Below are 21,617 nucleotides of genomic sequence, written 5' to 3' on the forward strand. Positions count from 1 at the left end.
TGAACTTTTATCCAACGAATGGGAAGCACCGAGTAAGGCCTTCAAGGGGTTCTGCCAGAAGGAGAGACGGGGTCCTGCCTCCCTGATATCAGGGAAGAGTCCACAGGCTCGGGGACCAGAGAAGCCAAGGCGGAAGCAATTGTGACCTAGAACCCTTAAAAACCAGCTCTGCGATGGCCATGTTACACATTTGTGGGCTAGTGACAGAAGCCATTTGTGCCAGAACAGTTGTGCCTTGCCCATGAGTTAGCAGACACGACCGTGGGGTCGCGGTAGTTCATGAAGCATTTTAACCCTGATGTGGTTTCAGCTCAGTCATTTGGGGAATATTTAAATACAGAGAAGTAAGCTGACCTTAGATGCTTATTTTGCTGTCCTCCTCCTGGTAATTAGTTGGTGACTTAAAACAATTTTGAGAGCACTTTATTGCAATAATATAATAAGTAGCCTAATATAATCTAATGAAATAATGTAGTAATTTTTGATTCTGGCTCCAGAGCTAAATTTATGTGAGGTAGGCATCCTGGTTTACTGTGCGAAGAGTCGCCTGGAAAAGGCTCTCACGGCCCTCTGCCGTCTTTCTCCCTAGTCAACGTGAGTCATCTTTTTTTTATTCCTAAAAAGCACCTTCCAGTGTCCGATCTACTTCTTGGACACATGACGTGGCAGGAGTCTCTGAGAAAGGAGATGCAGTGCCTTTGGCGTCTCCTCCGAGGCATTCAAAATAGTCTCGTCACCGTTCCCACAGTGCAGCAGACAGGAGTGGGCGTTTAAGACATGTCAGTTCATATTGAGAGCAGCAGAATGGAAAGAAATGACTTGAGGTTACGGGGCGGGGAAAAACAACTAGAAATAAATTAAGTAAGGAAAATGGGGTTTAACTATTTCCCATGTGGCTCATTTGCTTTGCTTTAGCGGTAGTTAGAATGTGCCGTCCAGTCTTTTGTCATCCTAACTTTTATGTAAGTGACATGTGAAAATGTCATCCTTGGGGCTGGAGCGATAGCACAGCGGGTAGGGCGTTTGCCTTGCACGTGGCCGACTTGGGTTCGAATCCCAGCATCCCATATGGTCCCCTGAGCATCACCAGGGATGATTCCTGAGTGCAGAGCCAGGAGTAATCCCTGTGCATCGCCGGGTGTGACCCAAAAAGCAAAAAAAGAAAAAAAGAATGTAATCCTTGGGGGCAGAGAGAGAAGTTGGGAGGTGAGGCGCTTGCCTTGCATGCCCGTGGTACCCTGAGTGTAAGTTAATACATGGTAATCCTCACGGCTGCAGAGTGACTATAATACTGTTCACAGACACTGGTGTCGGTTATTTATTTCAGTCTCCTTTTCTGTTTTTGCGTTTCTCACTCAGAGCCAGGCCGTAGACCCTGAGCAGTTCTCGAGTCAGGACACCAACCTCCTGCTGGAACAGAAAACCCCCGTGTTCCCCCAGCAGTACGCCTCTCAGGCGCAGATGGCCCAGGGCAGCTACACCCCCATGCAAGACCCCAACTTCCATACCATGGGACAGCGGCCCAGCTACGCCACACTCCGCATGCAGCCCAGGCCGGGCCTCAGACCCACCGGCCTGGTGCAGAACCAGCCAAACCAGCTGCGACTCCAGCTGCAGCATCGCCTCCAAGCACAGCAGGTAGGATCTGCCGCGCCGCCCAAGAAGCCCGGCCGAGGCAGGGTGGAGAGGCGGGACGGCTGGGAGAGGCTCGGCAGCCCGGCCCAGCAGCCGGGCCTGTCCCGAGGGCCAGAGCTTCACTCTGCCCCTTCCAGCAGTGGCGGAGCTAGAACGTTCACGCTCCTTTCTACTCTGCTGCCGTCTTCCCCTCTGAGTCTGCTCCCATAGAGCAGCTGCCCCTGCGGTTTCCTGGCCATGGCATTGATTAAGTCTAACCTTGAACTTCCTGAGCCTCGGTTTTCACATCTGTTGTGTGAGGTTATTGTGTATCATGAGGCAATAAGAACATGTGTAAAGGAGCTAGAATAGTTTTCAGCCCAGCCAGAATACTTGGGACAAAATAGTCTTGTCATGCAAAATAATCATTACTAATTAAAAGGTGGCAGAGGGGGCCGAAGCGATAGCACAGCAGGGAGGGCGTTGCCTTGCATGCGGCTGACCCACGTTCAATCCCCAGCGTCCCATATGGTCCCCCAAGCGCCGCCAGGAGTAATTCCTAAGTGCAGAGCCAGTTAGGAATTAACTGCCCAGTGCCAATGCCCAGTGTGACCCAAAAAAGCAAAAAAAAAAAAAAAAAAAAAAAAAGTGGCAGAAGGACATGGTTTTATGAAAGGCTAGCATATTTCAGGAAAATGTGTTTTCATTGAAGTAAAACTGAATCGTTTGCATAAATTTGTAAATAATGATGTTGCACAGGCTGGAGTGATAGTACAACGGCTAGGGCATTGCCTTGCACACAGCCAACCCAGGTTCAATCTCCAGCATCTCAGATGGTCCCCTGAGCCCGCCAGCAGGGATTCCTAAGTGCAGAACCAGGAGTAACCCCTGAGCATTGCCCAGTATGACCCAAAGAGGAAAAAAAAAATTTTTAATTTTTTAATAAAATAAAATTTAAAAACTAATGATGTTGCAGGGAAAGGGATGAGTTCCTGCCTCTCTCCCACGCTTCCTCTCAGCCTTCCTCTTTGGTCTTCCTAGTCCCTTCTTTGCAAACAGTGTGCTTTCCAAGGAGTCCAAAATAATTACTCAGCTAGAAGCAACGTGAAGCTCACTAACAGGCAACTTGAGAAGAGAATTAAGCTACAAATGGTGGTTTCAATATCCAGTGGCATGCAAATTAGTGTGGAGGGGCAGTTTCTCAGAGAAGATGATTTGAAATAAAATATGTTCCTTTTCAATGTACTAATTCTCATGTATATGCATTTAGAATCGCCAGCCAATTATGAATCAGATCAGCAACGTTTCAAATGTGAACTTGACTCTGAGGGCTGGCGTCCCGACACAGGTAAGGAGCAGACTGGCCACCAGCCTGTGCCTCCCATTCACCTTGTCCTGCCTTTCTGCTTGATGACCTGCGTAAAGTAACCTAGGAATCTGTAAGATCCACACCAGCACCGTGCAGCCATAAAGTCTTTTGTTCACCTAGTGAGCCGGTTGCTTTTATAGTTCCTTTCTCAACACAGCCATTTTTATTGCTAACTGCAGTCCATGCTCAATATTCACTCTGGTTTTGTGTCATAGTTATGCCACAAACTACTGAATCGGCAAATATTGAACCCTGGTCCTAGGGGAAATACACGGTTAGGGTTAAGTTCCTGTGCGCCTCTGGCCTCGACCTTTCCCTCCGTTTATCAAGCCCAGATTCTGTATTGTGTGTTCCTCTTGACACCCCATTTGCTGTTGGGCGTTCGTCGACGTTAAGCGCGGCCGTCATTTAACTCATGCCTGAATAAACCCCACCCGACAGCACATGCCTTTTCTCCAGAAGGCGCCTCGCAGCATCTCGCTGGCACTCTCGACAGCGCTCACTCCACACTGCTCTCGCCAGCCGTGTAAACCCCAAGAAGCAGCACAGTATAAGCCACATGGAATTAAATGTATCACAGAGGACCCTTGTTTACCGTGTGGGAGCTGGAACAAGAAGGCAGGAAGTCACTTTATTTCATCCTCAGGTGGACAAGTACACATGAGGCACCTCAAGTGTTTCACCACTCTTCAGTGGTCGTACATAGCAGCAGTACTCTGAATATTAGTTTGGGGCATTACTGATTCACCTTAGCAAGTGGTGGATGGGTTTGCAAATGCGGAATCCAGGAAGAAAGAGACTCAACTTTGTATTGTTAGGATGCATAGGCAGCCTGCACTGTAGCAAGTCACTGTCATCCCGCTGTTCATCGATTCTCTCAAGTGGGCACCAGTAATGTCTCCATTGTGAGACTTGTTACTGTTTTTAGCATATCGAATATGCCACAGGTAGCTTGCCAGGCTCTGCCATGGGCAGTATATTCTTGGTAGCTTGCCGGGTTCTCCGAGAGGGACGGAGGAATCGAACCCCAGTCGGCCGCGTGCAAGGCAAATGCCCCACCCACTGTGCTATCACTCCAGTCCATATGCAGCCTATAACAGCCTATATAACTAACTGTATAAACAATAGAACATGTACATCTTAGGGAAGGCAGACACTCTGGGCCTTCCCACCTCACATCCCTCTTCCCTCCCACCCCCGCCTTTCTGATTTTTCCTACCAGTATGCGCCTGTCACCCTTGTCTCTACATCCCACCCCCTGCACCCTCCCTTCCTCCTGCCTCTGTTCACCTTCTCCGGAAGTGCTCCGGGCCACTTCTGAGCAGAGTGATTTATTTTCCTTTGGACATGAATGTCTCTTTGATGGCACTGACCTGTCATCCTGAGGGTCTTCTCACCGGGGGACTGGTGTGATACAAGGTCCTTTAGTTACGTGCCTCTCACCTTTTACACCTGAGGCCTGCAGCGGTCTGCAGACAGGCTTTGAGAACCTCTGCTTTAGTTAACGGTCTGTTCACAATGAACCCCAAGTTCGTTGATAACTGACATTTGAACTCACCCCAGAAGTCACTGCAAAGTTTCAAAATAATTGTCTCTATGAACTTAGAAGCTCACATTCTCAGCCACCAGGTTTCAACTTCAACCCTGAAATACTTTTTCCTGTGTAATTGTATTTTTCAAGTCGTTTTGCACGGGACAGGCACACTGGTGATGCTACTTCTCATATGCCATTTATTTTTCATTCTGTCCCTACCGCAATGTTTTCCTCTGCATAATTGTCCTCCCCCACCCCTATTTCAGGCACCTATTAATGCACAGATGCTGGCCCAGAGGCAGAGGGAAATTCTGAACCAGCATCTTCGACAGAGACAAATGCATCAGCAACAGCAAGTTCAGCAGCGAACTCTGATGATGAGAGGCCAAGGGCTGAACATGACCTCAAGCATGGTGGCTCCTAGTGGCATAGCAGCAACTCTGAGCAACCCCCGGATCCCCCAGGCAAATGCACAGCAGTTCCCATTTCCTCCAAACTACGGTACTGGACTCACATCCCCACCACCTCTCACCAGCCCTTTCTCCCCAGTGTCCCCCAGTCCTGGGTCACAGCTCCTCTCTCACGGCTCTTTGCATGGCTCCCAGATGAATCTGGCTAACCAGGGAATGATAGGAAACCTGGGAGGACAGTGGGGGCCCGGCAGGAGTCCCCAGGTCCAGCACAGTACCTTCCAGTCTCTGAGCTCAGGTACCGCCTTTTCTCGGAGTGCAGGTCTTTACGAATGGCCGAAGTGCGCGTGCATGTGTGTCTGAGAGTGTGTGAATGAATGTCTATGTTGTTGATGTCTCTGGTCACAGGTGCCTGTGTATATCTTTATATTTTAATATCTCGGGAGTCTGACTTAAACAAATCAATAGAGATATGCAGAATGGTCAAAGGCACATAGAAATATTAGGAGGGGCCACGGAGTGATAATGCAGCGGGTTTGCACACGCCAACCCGAGTTCAGATGGTCCCCCAAGCACCACCTGGAGTAATTCCCGAGAGCAGAGCCGGGAGTAACCCCTGAGCATCGCCAGGTGTGCCCCCCAACCAAACTCATAAAATATTATGAATAACGTTCTACTATTTAAAATTTTTGAAATTATACCAAATTTTTAATAGAACAATTCTTGAGACATGCTGCAGAGACATTGAGGGACCAGAGAGATGGCAGAGCAGGGAAAGCCCTTGCCTTGCATGCAGCTGATTCTGCCCTGTCCCCGGCTCTGCGTAGTCTCCTGAGCACTGTCAGGGGAGTCCCTGAGCACTACTGTGTGGCCCAAAAAGAAAAAAAGAAATCCCAGTGGAAGGCCTCTCAGTTTTTCCTTCATATTGATTTGTTGTTCAATGTCAGTCTTAAGAGATAAATTTGTAAAGTCATAAACAATACTTGGTTGCATGTTGTGTTCAGTTAATGGTTGAATTACTGATAAAAGTGCTTTTGTTACCATCAATATTCAAAATTGCTTCCCCTGTCTTTTGCCAGAGTCACCTATAAGTAACTTTGTCTAGTCTTTTTGGTGCTTGAATTCACATCTCATTTCTTAAAGAAAACAATGTTCAGCCATTTTTCTGTGTGATGCTAAACTTTTAAGTATTAGATTTGTGTGACTTACACTATAAGAGTAATTTAATGCCAACCTTGAGGCATAGTAAGAAGTTCCTTCTTAGTTGCCAGCATCATTCCTCTGTTTTCTCATTCTTTTCCTGTGCCGTGAGGATCAAGCCCAGGACCTCAGACCTGCTAGGAATGTATTCTGTTGCTGACCCACAAATCACCACCTTTTCTTCTTTTTAATTATTTGCAAATATTGACTAACAGTTCTTTCCCGTTCTTTTAGTGTATATGTCATTTATTTATAAACTGAGAGAGAAACCTGCATTGAATTTTCTTTTTATCATTCTTGCAAATTTTGGCAAGCACTAAAGTACCACGGAGTTCTTTGTAAAGACTAGACAAGCTAATTATGAATACATTTACCTTTTAAAGACTCATTAATCTTATCCAGAATGAGGGAATTTAATGAAAATTTTTTCAGATGAGTTGACTTTGATATTTAGTTGAACTTAGTCTAATTAAAATTTTTTTTTTTTTTTTTTTTTTTTTTTTTTTTGCTTTTTGGGTCACACCTGGCGATGCACAGGGGTTACTCCTGGCTCTGCACTCAGGAATTACCCCTGGCGGTGCTCAGGGGACCATATGGGATGCTGGGATTCGAACCCGGGTTGGCCGCGTGCAAGGCAAACGCCCTACCCGCTGTGCTATCACTCCAGCCCCCTAATTAAAATTTTAATCATTTGTAGTGACTTATAAAAATTTAGTTGACGGAAGTCAAAAAGAAATACACACATTTGATCCATTCTTGATCTGGAAAGGGGTGGAGGGAAGACTGGCTCTTTTCTCTTTCTCCCTTTAGCCATGATGGCAATTCTGATTCCTCAACATTTCTCTTCTATAGAGAATCAAAGAACGGGGGCTGTTTTTCCTTCATGCATTTTATTCTAATTTGGAATCTTTTCTCAAATGTCTATGACTAACCCACACATGAAAGGGTACTTGAAAGTATGTGTATTTCTGTGTGTGTTTTATTCGAATGTTGTCTTTTTTACCGCCTCACGCTCCCGTCTCAACGGCCAAACTAACAGTTTCCTGTGGGTATTTATTTTGTTCTTTAAGGAATAAGTCAACAGCCTGACCCAGGCTTTACTGGGGCCACCACGCCCCAGAGTCCTCTGATGTCACCCAGAATGGCGCATACACAGAGCCCGCTGATGCAGCAGACTCAGGCCAACGCCGCCTACCCGGCCTCCTCGGACATGAACGGATGGGCACAGGGGAACATGGGAGGAAACGGGTATGTGCTTCTCTGTCTCCGTGCGCTCCATGCCCAGGAACTCTTCTGTGGACTGCATGTCCCTTACCTTTGTGTTCCTAATGCCTGCACTCATCTCAACTAAGGGCCGGAGCAGTAGGACAGCGGATAGAACATTTCCCTAGCAACCAGCCTGGGTTTAGTCCCTGTCACCCCATTTGATCGCCTGAGCCGGCCAGGAGTGGTTCCTGAGCACAGAGCCAGGAGTAAGTCCTGAACACTTCGAGGTGTGGAAAAAAAAAAAAACTCAACTAAGTCATGTGTTAATGAAATTTACTGAGCTTAACATAGTAAGGACCCTTTCTTGGGAGTGAAAGGAACTCTTCCAGGAAGATGTGCCACCCGCTCCACAAATATTCTAGAAACTACTATGGATGGCCAGTGACCTCAGAGCCACCCTTCATCCAAACCTGCTGCATAAGCAAACAAATAAAGCTCGTTCCGTGCAGCCATGGAAAGCGGGTAGACTTCCAGGCTCGGGTGTTTGGGGTTGAGCGGCTACTCCTGGCCCCATACTCTGGCCGTTGGTGCTGCCTCTTTCATCCTAGATTTATGTGAAGACTGCCCGGGGCTTGTTGAAGGCTCTAACCTGCATGTCCTTTCCTTGGGTTTCAGCATGTTTTCACAACAGTCCCCACCACACTTCGGACAGCAAGCAAACACCAGCATGTACAATAACAATATGAACATCAATGTCTCCATGGCGACCAACACAGGCGGGATGAGCAACATGAACCAGATGACCGGACAGATCAGCATGACCTCAGTGACCTCCGTGCCTACGTCGGGGCTATCCTCCATGGGTCCCGAGCAGGTAAAGCTCCCATTGACGTCGTCTTGTTTAAATGTGGAGCACTGGCACCAGAGAGAGAGTACAGGGGGTAAGGTGCTTGCCTTGCACTCAGCCACGCTCAGTTTGATCCCCAGTACCTGATCACATCCCCTGAGCACAGCCAGGTGTGACCCCAAAGCCAAACATGTACGCGCGTACGCGCGCGTACACACACACACACACACACACACACACACACACACACACACACACACACACACACACACACAGAGAACATCCCATGAATTGGTGTGTCGGCCTTGAGCGGGCCATGCTCATCTCAGTGTTGTTCCAGTTTTGCTCTCTGTGCTGCTTTAAGCAGGCACAGCCCACTGTCTTCTGTCTTCCCGTTAGAGCGTTTTGTCTATTTTTGCATTAAATGTAGCTTTTCAAGTATTTAACATCTTCCATCAACTCCCACATTTATTTTGAACTGTGTTTTTTTCACCTTACTTTCACCTGTGATAGAACAATTAACAGAAATACTTGTTAATGACGAAGTAAACATGGAAGAGTTCCTGACTGCTCAAGGACTTTTAAAAATATTTCACTTCACTCTCATTTACATTTTTCCTTATGTAAAGAATTGAGCAATATCTGGGGACTGGAGCGATAGCACAGCGGGGAGGGCGTTTGCCTTGCATGCGGCCGACCCGGGTTCTATTCCCAGCATCCCATATGGTCCCCTGAGCACTACCAGGGATAATTCTTGAGTGCAGAGCCAGGAGTAACCCCTGTGCATCGTTGGGTGTGACCCAAAAAGCCAAAAAAAGAATTGAGCAATATCTAAAAACTGTCCCAAAATGGAACGGTAAATTCTTTATCGTTTTGTTTTGAATTTGTAGTTTAAGGACTGATTTTTTTTTCTCAATGTAAAGCCAAGATGAAATGCAGAAGCCAAACTACCTGCTCTACAGTTAACTTTAAGTGATATTTCACACATACAGAGACTCACTCAGTCCAAAACAGTTATTTTCATTTGGGGGATTTGGATGCCATAGTTGTGTTTTGGGAAACGAGGGGATTTCGTGTTAAATAGTTTTTAATCATCCTGTTCTGTATTGAATGCCATTAAAATAATTCTACCATTCCCAAATACATGCCAACTTCATTTGGTGGCAAAGAGATGTAAAGCAATTCACCTAGTAATCATGACGGAGTCTCTGTTTAACTGACCCAGAAGTAAAAATATTAGCTAATAATTTTTTAAATGTGTTTCCACGAGACAGATCAAACCCAGGCCCTTCCACAGGGGGGTATGCACTTCTCTGCCACCGAGCCACGTCAGCATCCGTTTTCACTTTTTGTTTGTTTTGCTTTGGGGCCTCAGCCAATGATGCTTGGGGGCTACTCCTGGGTCTGTGCTCAGGAGACCCTGCTGGGTTAGGGACCAGACCCAGGCCTCCTGCGTGTGAAGCATGTACTGAGCCTGTTTCTACCACCTCTGCTCCCAGAAGTAGTATGTTTAATGGGCACAGAATGCTTGGCACGCAGCGTAATCTAGATGGGCAGGCATCCTGACTCTAATTTCAGGTGTGGAGGTAGTGTTCTGCAAGTTTTAAATGAATTACCCAATTGGCAATAATTCAATTAGATCATAACTTTGATCCTGATGAAAGATTAAACGTTTGATTATAAATAAAATATCTCTTCTGTGGGATATACAGGAACATGGTAATAGACCAAGTGCCCAAAGTCATCAGAAGTGGAGGTTTTGTCTGCAAAACAGAGCTTACAGGGGTTGGAGAGAGAGGAGAGCGGCTAAGGTGCTTGCTTTGCATGAGGCTGACCTAGGTTCCATCCCAGTCATCCCACAGCTGAGTGCAGAGCCAAGAGTAACCCCTGAGTATCACCAGGTGTGGCCCTAAAGCAAAAAACAAAAACTGAAAAAGCTGAGCCTTCACTAGAGGGCTGTTGCTGGGGTGTCTGGAGGGTGCTGGGGGAGGCAGGAGTCTAGTGTTGGGTGTGACCCTGGAGTCCTGCGTGCGGAGTATAATGAACAGGATTGTGGGTCCCGGAACCCCAACAAGAATGGTCAAAAGAGCAAGATAAGTGAATTTGATTGGTTCCGTTTAATCCTGAATGTATTTATACCACAGTGTGCATCAAAATTTCCTAAACTTGGGGCTGGAGTAATAGCACAGCGGGTAGGGCGTTTGCCTTGCATGTGGCCAACCCGGGTTCAAATCCCAGCATCCCATATGGTTCCCTGAGCACTGCCAGGGGTGATTCCTGAGTGCATGAGCCAAGAGTGACCCTTGTGCATTGCTGGGTGTGACCCAAAAAGCAAAAAAAAAAAAAAAAATCCTAAACTTTACAGTACCAAATGTTTTGTTTTTTAAAAAAGAAAACAGTGTTTAAAGGAGTGTTAGTTGAGAGATCCAAAGTCCTTTTCAATTTGCCAAAGAGCCGTGTATAGGTACATGTGCAATGATTTGTATTTATATTATTGAATCAACTGGCGAATGCTAATGACTCACAGGTAAATTAAATAGACATAAATTTTAAGACTGCAGACACCTTTTCTAGGGGGAAAAAAATGTATTTTCTTCCTGCTGAATTTTCAAGCAAAAATGGGCTATAGTGGATCCCAATTTGCTTTGAGGTAAGGTGCACAAAGTAAGGACCCCTGGGATAATCTGGACCTGTGTTCCACTGTCATTTTGGACGGTGCCCCCATTTGTTTACGCAACTTTTGCCTGTGACTCGTTGGAACATTCAGGGGAACTATTGGAATATTCTGGGGCCGCCAGTTGAGGAACACTGGTCGAGATTAGCATGCGTCCTAGTCAGCTTACCTGGAAGCAAATGACACGCTTTGGTTTTGTGCTTCCTTAGAGCAGTGCTCGGAGGACCATGTGGTGTGAGGAATTGAATAGTCCTCCCACTTGGCCAGAATAGGAACTCCAACTCTCTGAGCCGTCTCCCAGCCCCTAAGTTAGTACATTTTTGGCAATTCACATTGCTCTGAAACTTTGACCTAGACTCAAACCTTTTGAATATTAATTTTGAGACTAAAACTGGCGGATTAAAAAGGGTGCATGCATGCTTGTAGCCGTTGCTCCCTAGCCTCCCTTCCCCTCCTGACTCCCAAAAACCGAAGAAGAGGAGAGCTTGATGGTTGGTTGTTTCCCAGTCCACTGTGGACGTGCCGCTCACTCTAGCCGCTGTTCTGTCGTGCTCATAGGTCAATGACCCTGCTCTGAGGGGAGGCAACCTTTTCCCCAACCAGCTGCCTGGAATGGATATGATTAAGCAGGAGGGAGATGCATCACGGGTAAGAAATCTGTAAAGTGAATATGAGCATTTTATAGACCAGAATGGGTAGGCACATTGCAATCCTGTAGATGCCATTTTCAAAAATATCCTCTCCTTTTACGTGACAGAGTGGTTTTGGGTGAATGACCTTTCTTTAAACTCATTTTAACAAAGCTTTTGGCACATGTGAGTTAAGAACACTGATTTTTTTGCCCCGAAATGATGTTAGAGCACAGCAAACAGGAAAGTAGCAGTGAATTTGTCGTGTTAAGGCAAACTTTGATTTATTTTTGCTTTTTACGAACCATCATATTAGATTCTTCAGGAGGAAGGAGAGGAACTACAATTGTGCTCTCTCCTTTTATTAAGTCTATATTTTTTCCTCAGTGTTTTTTGAGTTTTTTTTTGTTTGTTTTTTTTGTTTTTTTTTTTTTTTGTCTAGAAGAGCTTTGCTTAACTCATTTGTGGAATATAAAGTAACAGAATGGGAGACTAACACTCAGGGATAGTAGAGACAAAGAGGAGGATTGCTCCACAGCTTGGAATCCGGCCTCACGTGCTGGGGGAAAAGGCAGCTCAGATAGAGAAGGGAACACCAAGTAAAGGATGCTTAGAGGACCTGCTCAGGATGGGAGATGTGTGCTGAAAGTAGACTATAGACCGAACATGATGGCCACTTAATACCTACATTGCAAACCACAACACACTAAAGGAGAGAGAGGGTAAAAGGGAGTGTGCCTGCCTCAGAGGTGGGGGCGGTGGGGGTGGTTGGGAGGGAGGGATATAGGGAATATTGGTGGTGGAGAACGGGCACTGGTGGAGGGATGGGTACTCAATCATTGTATGACTGGAACATAAGCACAAAAGTTTGTAAGTCTGTAACCTCATGGTAATTGAGAAAGAGAGAGAGAGAGAAGGACAATAAGAAATTTTAAAATGGGGCTGGAGTGATAGCACAGCGGGTAGGGCGTTTGCTTTGCACACGGCTGACCCGGGTTCGATTCCCAGCATCCCATATTGTCCCCTGAGCACTGCCAGAGGTAGTTTCTGAGTGCAGAGTCAGGAGTGACCCCTGTGCATCTCCAGGTGTAACCCAAAAATAAATTTAAAAGGAAAATATTTGCTTATTACCTTAGACAATAAATACAGCAATAAGCAAATACTAAGACAGCATTGTTCCAAGCAGACAGCTGTTATGATGTCCAGCCATGCTTGAAACAGTAGCATAGTTAGTGCTTGGCATGGGCTGACCCCTGTGCCCAGCAGAACTTTCCCAAGGAGGTTTTGTGAGCAGGTCAGTGTGTAGGTAAACGGCCTGCAGGGTCCTCGTGGGGTAGTGATCGAAGTCTTGGCAGAAGGGAACCCTCTTAAGAAAGTCTCCTTGCTTTGTCTTCATTCTACACCATATCTTGAAGTTCGAACCATGTTGCAGCAAATTGCATGGCTTCATTGTTCCTTGCAGCTGCATAGTATTCCACTGTGCATACATGTACCACATCTTCACGCTCCATTTGCCATCGACACCTAGGCTGGTTCCATATCTTAGCTGTCACAGGAAGCGCAGCATAGAGTTACATGTGCAGAGCACAGACTCAGCCACACTGAAAACGAGATCTGAGCTGCAGCCGTCAAGCTTTGCGGCGTGCCTGTCGGGGGGAGGGGTGGGCACGGGGACACTGAATGGGCTGACGCTGGGGTGGGCTTGGCGTTGGAATGGTGTGTCCCAAACTCACTGTCAATAATTTGACAGTCATGTGTTTTTAATTAGAAAAAAGAAAACCTTCCTTGGGGACAAAAAGTGGTTCCCTCTGACTGGAGGGGATGTAGGGCTGAACATTGGCGGATTCGTGTTTAAAAACAATAGCAAAGGGAGTTGAGGCACCTAGCGCACCCTGCCCCGACACTATAATCTCTCTCCAGCCCCAACCCCCAAGTTAAAAAATAAAAGTTGTCTTCTGGGGGTGCCTTAGTAGGGAAAATTCCAATCCCTTTTTTAAAGAACTTTTTTATTGGCTCACTGTGAGAAAGACCCATACAAAGCTTTTCATGATTGAATTTCAGTCACACGGTATTCCAGGACCCATCAGTCTACCGCTGTACATGTCCCACCACCAATATCCCCCAGATCCCTCCTTCACTGCCCCCCAGCCCTACCTCTACAGCAGCACCTCTCTCTCTCTCCCCCCTCTTTCATCCCCCCCTTTCCTCCGTCCCTCCCCCCACCTTTTGGGCATTGTGGTTAGCAATATTGATGCTGAAAAGTTGTCAAGAATATCCCTTTGGGGGCTGGAGCGATAGCACAGCGGGTAGGGCGTTTGCCTTGCACGCGGCCGATCCCAGTTCTATTCCCAGCATCCCATATGGTCCCCTGAACACCGCCAGGGGTAATTCCTGAGTGCAGAGACAGGAGTAACCCCTATGCATCGCCAGGTGTGACCCAAAAAGGAAAAAAAAAAACAGTGTCTCGGGGAGACTGCAGAGGTGAGAGTATCTAGTCTGAAGTAATGCTTGGTGATTTTGAGGAAGGATTCAGAAAGTGACGTCCACTTCCGTATTAGGTGCTCAGAGAGCCAAGGTGGGTCAGCGGCTGGGTAGTTCAGTGGTGTCTGTTGGGCAGGTGGAAGGATCGAATGGGGCTACGGAGTCCTTTGGGAGACACACCAGGCACCGGTCCATCTTACCCTTCGCGGTAGCGCCTCGACCCTGCGGGCCCGGGAATCAGTGCTGACCCTTTGGGACCCGTGCTGTCTGCCCGTCTGCATCCAAACCAGGCACGGCGCATCCCAGTACAGCCCTGGTGGCCAGCCCCTATTCCAGACAGCCACAAATTTGGATGTTCTAGTTGTGGGTTCAGTGACAGTTCAGAAATACTCGGAAACATTTTGCAACTCTCTCTTTCCCCGCAGAAGTACTGCTGACGCTGAAGGCGGCCGGTTGCTTCTTTCTTAGCCGACTGGGCTCACTTGCTCAAAACACTTACCCGTCTGGAGAGCTGCGTCCATTTGTTTTGACCCAACCGATCTGCCAGCCAGTTCTGCCCGAGCAAGATCCGCAGAGGGGCCTGGCCCTCGGCTCCCGGGAGGCGTCGAGCGGCTGTTCCTGGAGGAGCTGCCTCCTCTCGCCACAGCCTGAAGCTCACGTCCAGGCCGTTCTCAGTCTGTTCACTGCATTCACCTTAGTGCAACTTAGATCTCTCCTGCAAAGTAAATGTCGACAGGCAAATTTCATACCCATGTCAGATTGAATGTATTTAAATGTATGTATTTAAGGAAAACAACCATGCTCTTGTTCTGTTCCTGTTCGGTTCCAGACACTGGTTTCTTGCTTTGTTTTCCCTGGCTACTCAGTCTAGTGCAAACGATTAAGAATTTCATCTGGGGGACAGAAAAGAGGGGTTTTATTATTATTATTATTATTATATTATTATTATTATTTAAAGGCAAAAGCTAAAGGTCTTTCCAGCTATCGCCCGCAAGGAAGCAGGACGACACCACGGACAGCGCAGCACGGAGACCTGGCGAGGCGCAGGAAAGCCACGCGCGTCTCTCCTGGAAGCTCGAACTTTGTGGGGGAGAGTTTCCAGCGGCCGTGGCGGACGCAGAGGAGCCTGGGGGAGGCCTGCTGATGTTGATGAGGACTGGGTTCCCCATTTATTCTGTTAAAACCAAACTAGTTCGCCTCAGTTGTGAATCAAGAAGAAATGGTCTTTGGTTTCCAAATCAGGCCCTTTCCGTTGATCAGCCGGCTTGGATTCCCTCTCCCCCGCCTCCCCCGACACTCCCCCGGGCCTCTCCCCTCCCCCTCCCTCCCCCCCTCCGCGCCTCCCCGCCTTCATTCATTTGTTACACAATAATGTAAGCAAGAGAAACCAGGTAAATCCTTGATTTCCTTACATGCTTTGCCAGCCACTTAACAATCGCTATTAAATTTTAGAAAAAAAAAAAAGAAAAGTGCATTTACTGGCAAGGAGAGGAGAAAGTTAGGACTTGCTACTAATCCGACTAAGGAAGCCTGCTTTGGAAGCATGTCTGTTGCGCCCCGCCCCCCTCAGCAACACCGGCCCCCAACATGGGAGAAAATAATAGTGCATTTCAAATTGACCGCAGATATCACGACAGATTTAACTCTGCCATGTGTTTTTATTTTGTTTTTTAGCAGTGCTGACTAAGCCGACGTTTTGTAAGGTACATAAACTCCAATTTCTATGTAAACAAGCAATAATTTAAGTTGAGAACTTACGTGTTTTAATTGTATAATTTTTGTGAGGTATACATATTGTGGAATTGACTCAAAAATGAGGTACTTCAGTATTAAATTAGATATATTCATAGCAATGTCTCCTAAAGGTGTTTTGTAAAGCATATCAAGGCCTTGATTAGACCTAATTTGTAGACTTAAGACTTTTTATTTTCTAAACCTTGTGATTCTGCTCATAAATCATTTATGTAATCTATATGATATGCAGCCACTGTAGGAACCAATTCTTGATTTTTATATGTTTATATTCTTTCTTAATAAACCTTAGAAAGACTACATGTTACTAAGCAGGCCACTTTTAGGGTTGTTTTTCTTGCCCACTCTGGTAGGGGAATAATCTTTTATGATTATTGGCATCAGTTTCAGACAACAGCAATATCGAGAAACTGAATGCCTTTTTTGAACTATTTCTCCCCCACCCCTAACACGTACTTTCTTACCTAAATTTCAGAATGATGTCCTTTTGATGTCTAAAAAGCAAAGCATTTTATATCTCATTAGCCAGGCCTTTTAGGAACAGAGAGGTTTTCCCTTGAAATTTGGTTGTTTATTTGTGGCAGGGTAAAGATAGATGTAAAAACAAGCCCTATTTATACTTATATCTCTCTCTATATGTACAGATGATGGGAGTATAGGAAGAGATATAGCCCAAAGATCAATGGTAAGTAGACAGTCTCAAAGTGTTGCTCCTTACTAAAGAAACTTTCTGGAAATTTGCATTTCGATACTTTTTCCACTTGAGAGGGCTCATACTACAGGGAGGTGGCCGAGGAACAGCACATCTCAGTGGCCACCAGCTCACATGTCCCCCTCAAAAGGCTCTACTTTCTCTCAACCAAAATATTGGGTTGCCCAGATGTGATGGAAAACACGAGCAGATGTTGGCCCAGAACTCCATAGCCTCAGAGTAGGATGAGGTTTGCGTGACACCGATTTAACTTGACCCTGATAATGTGTCAGCTGATTTTCAGAAACCTGTGCATTCAGATGACTAAGTTCACCCAGCACAAGAGAGAAACGAAAATTAAACTGAATTTGTTTTACTGAGTTTTAAATCCCTTTTCACTCTAACACTGCCCCAGAATACCTATGCGTTTTGTTGTTGTTGTTGTTGTTGTCGTTATTGTTTCTGGTTTTTTATCATTTGTCCCACTGCCCACTGTGTTTTAATGTCAGTCCCAACTCAGAAATCAGCAAGCCAGCGACACTGGTTGTTTGGGATTCTTCATGATCTTTACTGTTTTGAAGGAAAAGAGGTTATAAATTCTCTTATGGCTCAGATCAGGTAATGGATTTTGCTTTGCATCTAATTAAGAGGAGAAAAGTAAGTGAAGGAAACCTCTGATCATATTGATCACTATAGAAGCAAAAGCCAAATCAATGCCCTTCGTGATCAGTATTTCTCATGCTCTACACAGTGAATTTGTTAGGATGAGTACTTGGTTTTTGTTTAATAGAACAAATAATCAGTGTTTTACTTATATTACTAAATGTGAAAAACATAATGTGAAAAGTATACATACATTAACTTGGTTGTAAAACTCATTTACACGTTCATGTCATGTGGTAAGTTTAAAAAGTGAAGTGAGCTGTTTTACTATAATGAATTTGTTTGACTCGAAGATTAAAAATGCCCCTCCCACGTGTATCTCTCATGGCTTGTAATAATTGAAAGCAATGTTTTTGCAGTTTATATAATGCAGTTTTTAATCTGTGTTTAAAAAATGGAGTTCATATGGGCTTAACACATGAAATGGGTGGCACAGATCCACTTGCAGAACCCAAAGATACACAATCAATTTTAAAATGCAACTTAAGCCATTAATTGTTGGTGTGAATTTAAAATTTTCTAGTATTTGTATGGTAGTGTGCTGCCTAAGAGCAAAGCATTCTCTGCACAAAAGAAAATTACTGTAGTGGCTTCAATTTTAATTAGAATTTTCTCCCTGGTGTTTCTTTATAGACTAAAACAAAATCTTTTAAGTTTCTTACTACAGGTAAAAGCTATGTGCAAGAACCTCAAAATGCTAAAATCTAGCATAATGCCTTAGATCTGTTTTTAAGTCTTGTATATTCCTACATAGCTGTCCGATGTATTATATTTGTATAGTGAATTGTGTACAATTTTTGAATAAGTGCATCATCACTTAACCTTTATGTTGTTGAACAGTGATGATGAGACATTTCTTCAAACATTTAACTGTCATTTTTTTTTCCTTTGTCATTTGTGGGTTTTATTTGTACAGTTCCTCATGAAGTTGCATCTGAGATGTGTGTATATGAAAAGATTATACAAGGGTAAAATTAAGCAATATATTAACTATGGTTCTTCAGGAGAAAGCTTACAGTGTTTCAGGTTGTGATTTATTTTCAAAATGGAGTTGACTCTGAACATCACTTTGTTCACCTGCATTGATGTTTGTATTTCTAGTGTGAGCAGTTTATGCAAAGGTAGATATATTCAGAGAAATTTTAAATACATTTATGCAAGTTAATATTGCTTTGCTGATGCTATTTGCTTATTTGATGTTAAATAATGCTATTGTAAATAAAGAATTCTGTTGTTATTGCATCATTTAATAAATTTTAATGCCTTCGGGTTTTACATGGCCTTGGAGATTTTAATGTGTTCATATTGTATCATCATTTATAACTGCACTTAAGTTTTCCTGATTTATAATTTATACCTTCTTTATTTTTGTATAGTAGTTGGTATTGTTCTCAACATTTTGACATTTTTTTCCCTCCCAGTGACCCATTTCACAGATTTTCAGTTTGAAGCCAAAAAGTGTATGTGTCTTGTTTGAGATTAACAGTTTAGAGAATAAATCAAAGTCAGCTAAGCACTTTTTTTTTTTGGCTTTTTGGGTCACACCTGGCGTTACACAGGGGTTACTCCTGGCTTCGCACTCAGGAATTACTCCTGGAGGTGCTCAGGGGACCATATGGGATGCTGGGAATCAAAGCCGGGTTGGCCGAGTGCAAGGCAAATGCCCTACCCGCTGTACTATCACTTCAGCCCCAACTAAGCACTTTAAATCTCATTTACCAGCTGTTCACAACTCATTCCCTTTTCCCAAAACATTGTTGAGAGTAATGGTGACCTCTAACTGGCTTACAAATTGGAATATCTGTGATGGTTTTAATATACTGATTTGATTAATCATTGATAATGACAAGTGCCTTAAAATCCAAGTTATACACAAGAAACACTAGTAAATACAACCTAAAAATAAATTTGGGTAGAGAGGCCACACCCAATGGTGCTCAGGGCTTACTCCTGGCTCTGCGCTGAGGGATCACTCCTATCAGGCTAAGTACCTGGGGTACCTGGGATCAAACCTGGATCACCCACGTGCAAGGCAAGCATCCTACCTACTGTACTATTGCTCTGTCCCCTAAAATGAAATTTTTAACAAAAAAAAATGAGCGATTAGAAAATCTGCCTAAGCTATTATGTTAAAGGAATCTAAGGAAAAACAAAATAGACAATGCTGTTTGCTAAATTTGCATAGAATAAATAAAACTGATGGTAAGAAATATATGGTAATACTGTTGAAATTAGAAAAGGTAAAACGGGGGCCGGAGCAATAGTACAGTAAGTAGGGCATTTGCCTTGCACACAGCCGACCCAGTTCAATCTTCGGCATCCCATATGGTCCCCCTGAGCACTGCCAGGAGTAGTTACTGTAGTCAGAGCCAGGAGTAATCCCGGAGTATCACTGGGTGTGACCCCAAAAAGTAAAACAAAAAAAAAAGTCACTGTCACTGTCATCCTGTTGCTCATTGATTTGCTAAGCGGGCACCAGTAATGTCTCCATTGTGAGATTTGTTGTTACTGTGTTTGACATATGAGATATGCCACGGGTAGCTTGCCAGGCTCTGCCGTGTGAGCGAGATACTCTCGGTAGCTTGCCGGGCTCTTCAAGAGGGGCGGAGGAATCAAACCTGGGTCGGCTGCATGCAAGGCAAATCCCCTTACCGCTGTGCTATCACTCCAGCCCAACAAAAGAAATGAGGGAAAAAATTTCTCAGATAATTTGACCATATATAGAGATAATGGAAATTTACTAACACAAGTTCAATCACTTCACTACAATATACAAAACTGGATAAACATTTCTATCCACATGAATAGGTGATATTTGTCTCATTTGTAATAAAATAACAATGCTTATAAAAGTGTGAAAGACTTGAAGAAAACTGGTTTTACTGAGATGAAAAAAAAACAATCCTAAAACACTGACTAATTCTGCCAACTCAGGACAACCTCCATCAAAATACAAAAATGAAGAAGCTGGAGAGAGAATTGTATAGAGAATCAGGCACTTGCCTTACATGCGGCCAATGCAGTTTCAGTCCCCCTCAGCACATATGGCCCCAAGCTCTACAAGATGAGCAGGGCAGGGTGTGTGTGGGGCGGGGGGGTGGGGAGGGGGATCGGGGAATACAAAAGTTAAAGTACATCAGAAAGATAAGATGTACAATCGAGGGACTGGAGCAATAGTACAGCAGGTAGGGCGTTTGCCCTGTGTACAGCCGACCCAGGTTCGATTCCCAGCATCCCATGTGGTCCCCTGAGCACCGCCTGCAGTGATTCCTGAGTGCAGAGCCAGGAGTAACCCCTGTGCATTGCCAGGTGTGACTCATAAAGCGAAAAAAAAAATACAATCAATTTGAAGAGGGGGGAAAAAGTGTGCCTTCTTAAAAAACGAAAATATGAAATAACAGGGCCAGAGACAGGTGCTTAGGGTACCTGTGGCTGACCCCAGTCCAGTACCTGGAACCACATCGGGTCTCCAGGAGAGCCCCTGATCACAGAGTAAGCCCTGAGCACCAGAGGGTGTGTGTCCCCAGGCCCCCAGTGGGGGGGGGGGGGAGTAGACCACACCAGAGGGGGGGGACACAGGAAATCCATACACTGGTGTGATGAACAAATGAAACAATAGTAGTCTGCAAAATAGGCAAACCAGTAAAAAGCATATGGCGACTTGAGATCCCAGGGAATATGAGCACAAAGGGAGAAGAGCTTTCCAGAGTCCAGTCTCAAGGGGCCGGAGTGATAATACCGTGGGCACTACCCGCTCAGCTGGGTTTGATCCTGGCAACCCACCTGCTCCCCCAAGCTCTGCCAGGAGGGATCCCCGAGTACAGAACCAGAAGTAAGCCAGGACACCACCCAGAACAAACAAATACAGTTGTTCAATGACACGAACAGTTCCATCACACTAGTGAGTGGAGTTTAAAGTGACTCACAGCAGCAGAAGGCCCACTCCCGCCTCCCAGGCCCTCTGCCTGCCCCTCCAGCCTCCCAGAAGACAGCTCAGATGAACTGTGTCAGTCGAGAAACAGCCGTCCCAGGCTCGGTGGGACACAGGCGGCGGTGGCGGGGCTGCTGGCTCAGCCGGGGGCCGGGGAGGAAGAAAGGGAGGCGGGAAGCGCACAGCGGCTTGAGTCTTAGACCCAGGAGCCCAGAGAGGGGAGATCCACGGTGCCCAGGACGCGAGCCACAGGCACCACCACGCCACAGCCTATACCAGGGTTCTTCAGTCGCAGCCCCCCACCCCCGACCCCCTGCCACCCCCGCCGCGCTGGCCCGCAGGTGTAGGGAGCTGGAATCACTGGTCAGCTGCCTCTGTCAGAACTGCTGCTTCCACAAAAGGAGGAGAAGAAAGAGAGCGGGAGGGAGGCTGGGGGTGGGCTGTTGGGGGATGGTGGGAGGGCAACAGGGGACACTGGTGGTGGGAACTGTACACTGGAGGAGGGATGGGTGCTGGATCATTGTGTGACTGAACCCAAATCATGAATAGCTTTGCAACGAACTATGCCAGATACTCTATTAAAAAAAAAAAAAAATTAAGTAATGTGAGTTCATGC

The 21,617-nt window shown here is 45.6% G+C and overlaps 1 protein-coding gene across 4 annotated transcripts in view; it reads left to right on the top strand.

Moving 5' to 3' along the window:
* NCOA2 (nuclear receptor coactivator 2) overlaps positions 1–18,345 on the top strand; it is a 275,814-nt gene extending 257,469 nt beyond the window's left edge. For 3 of the 4 annotated variants that reach the window (XM_012936071.2, XM_055124991.1, XM_055124989.1), the window contains 7 exons: positions 1,360–1,638; positions 2,885–2,962; positions 4,784–5,018; positions 7,198–7,375; positions 8,009–8,207; positions 11,413–11,502; positions 14,390–18,345. In XM_012936071.2, the coding sequence (XP_012791525.1) occupies positions 1,360–1,638; positions 2,885–2,962; positions 4,784–5,018; positions 7,198–7,375; positions 8,009–8,207; positions 11,413–11,502; positions 14,390–14,401 (1,071 nt within the window). In that variant the 3' untranslated portion in view covers positions 14,402–18,345. The remainder of the gene's footprint in view (positions 1–1,359; positions 1,639–2,884; positions 2,963–4,783; positions 5,019–7,197; positions 7,376–8,008; positions 8,208–11,412; positions 11,503–14,389) is intronic. The other variant, XM_055124990.1, reaches the window with a different exon arrangement.
* The last annotated feature ends 3,272 nt before the right edge of the window (positions 18,346–21,617 follow it).

Source organism: Sorex araneus, chromosome 2, assembly GCF_027595985.1.
Source record: "Sorex araneus isolate mSorAra2 chromosome 2, mSorAra2.pri, whole genome shotgun sequence".
In the NCBI taxonomy this organism is placed as follows: Eukaryota; Metazoa; Chordata; class Mammalia; order Eulipotyphla; family Soricidae; genus Sorex; species Sorex araneus.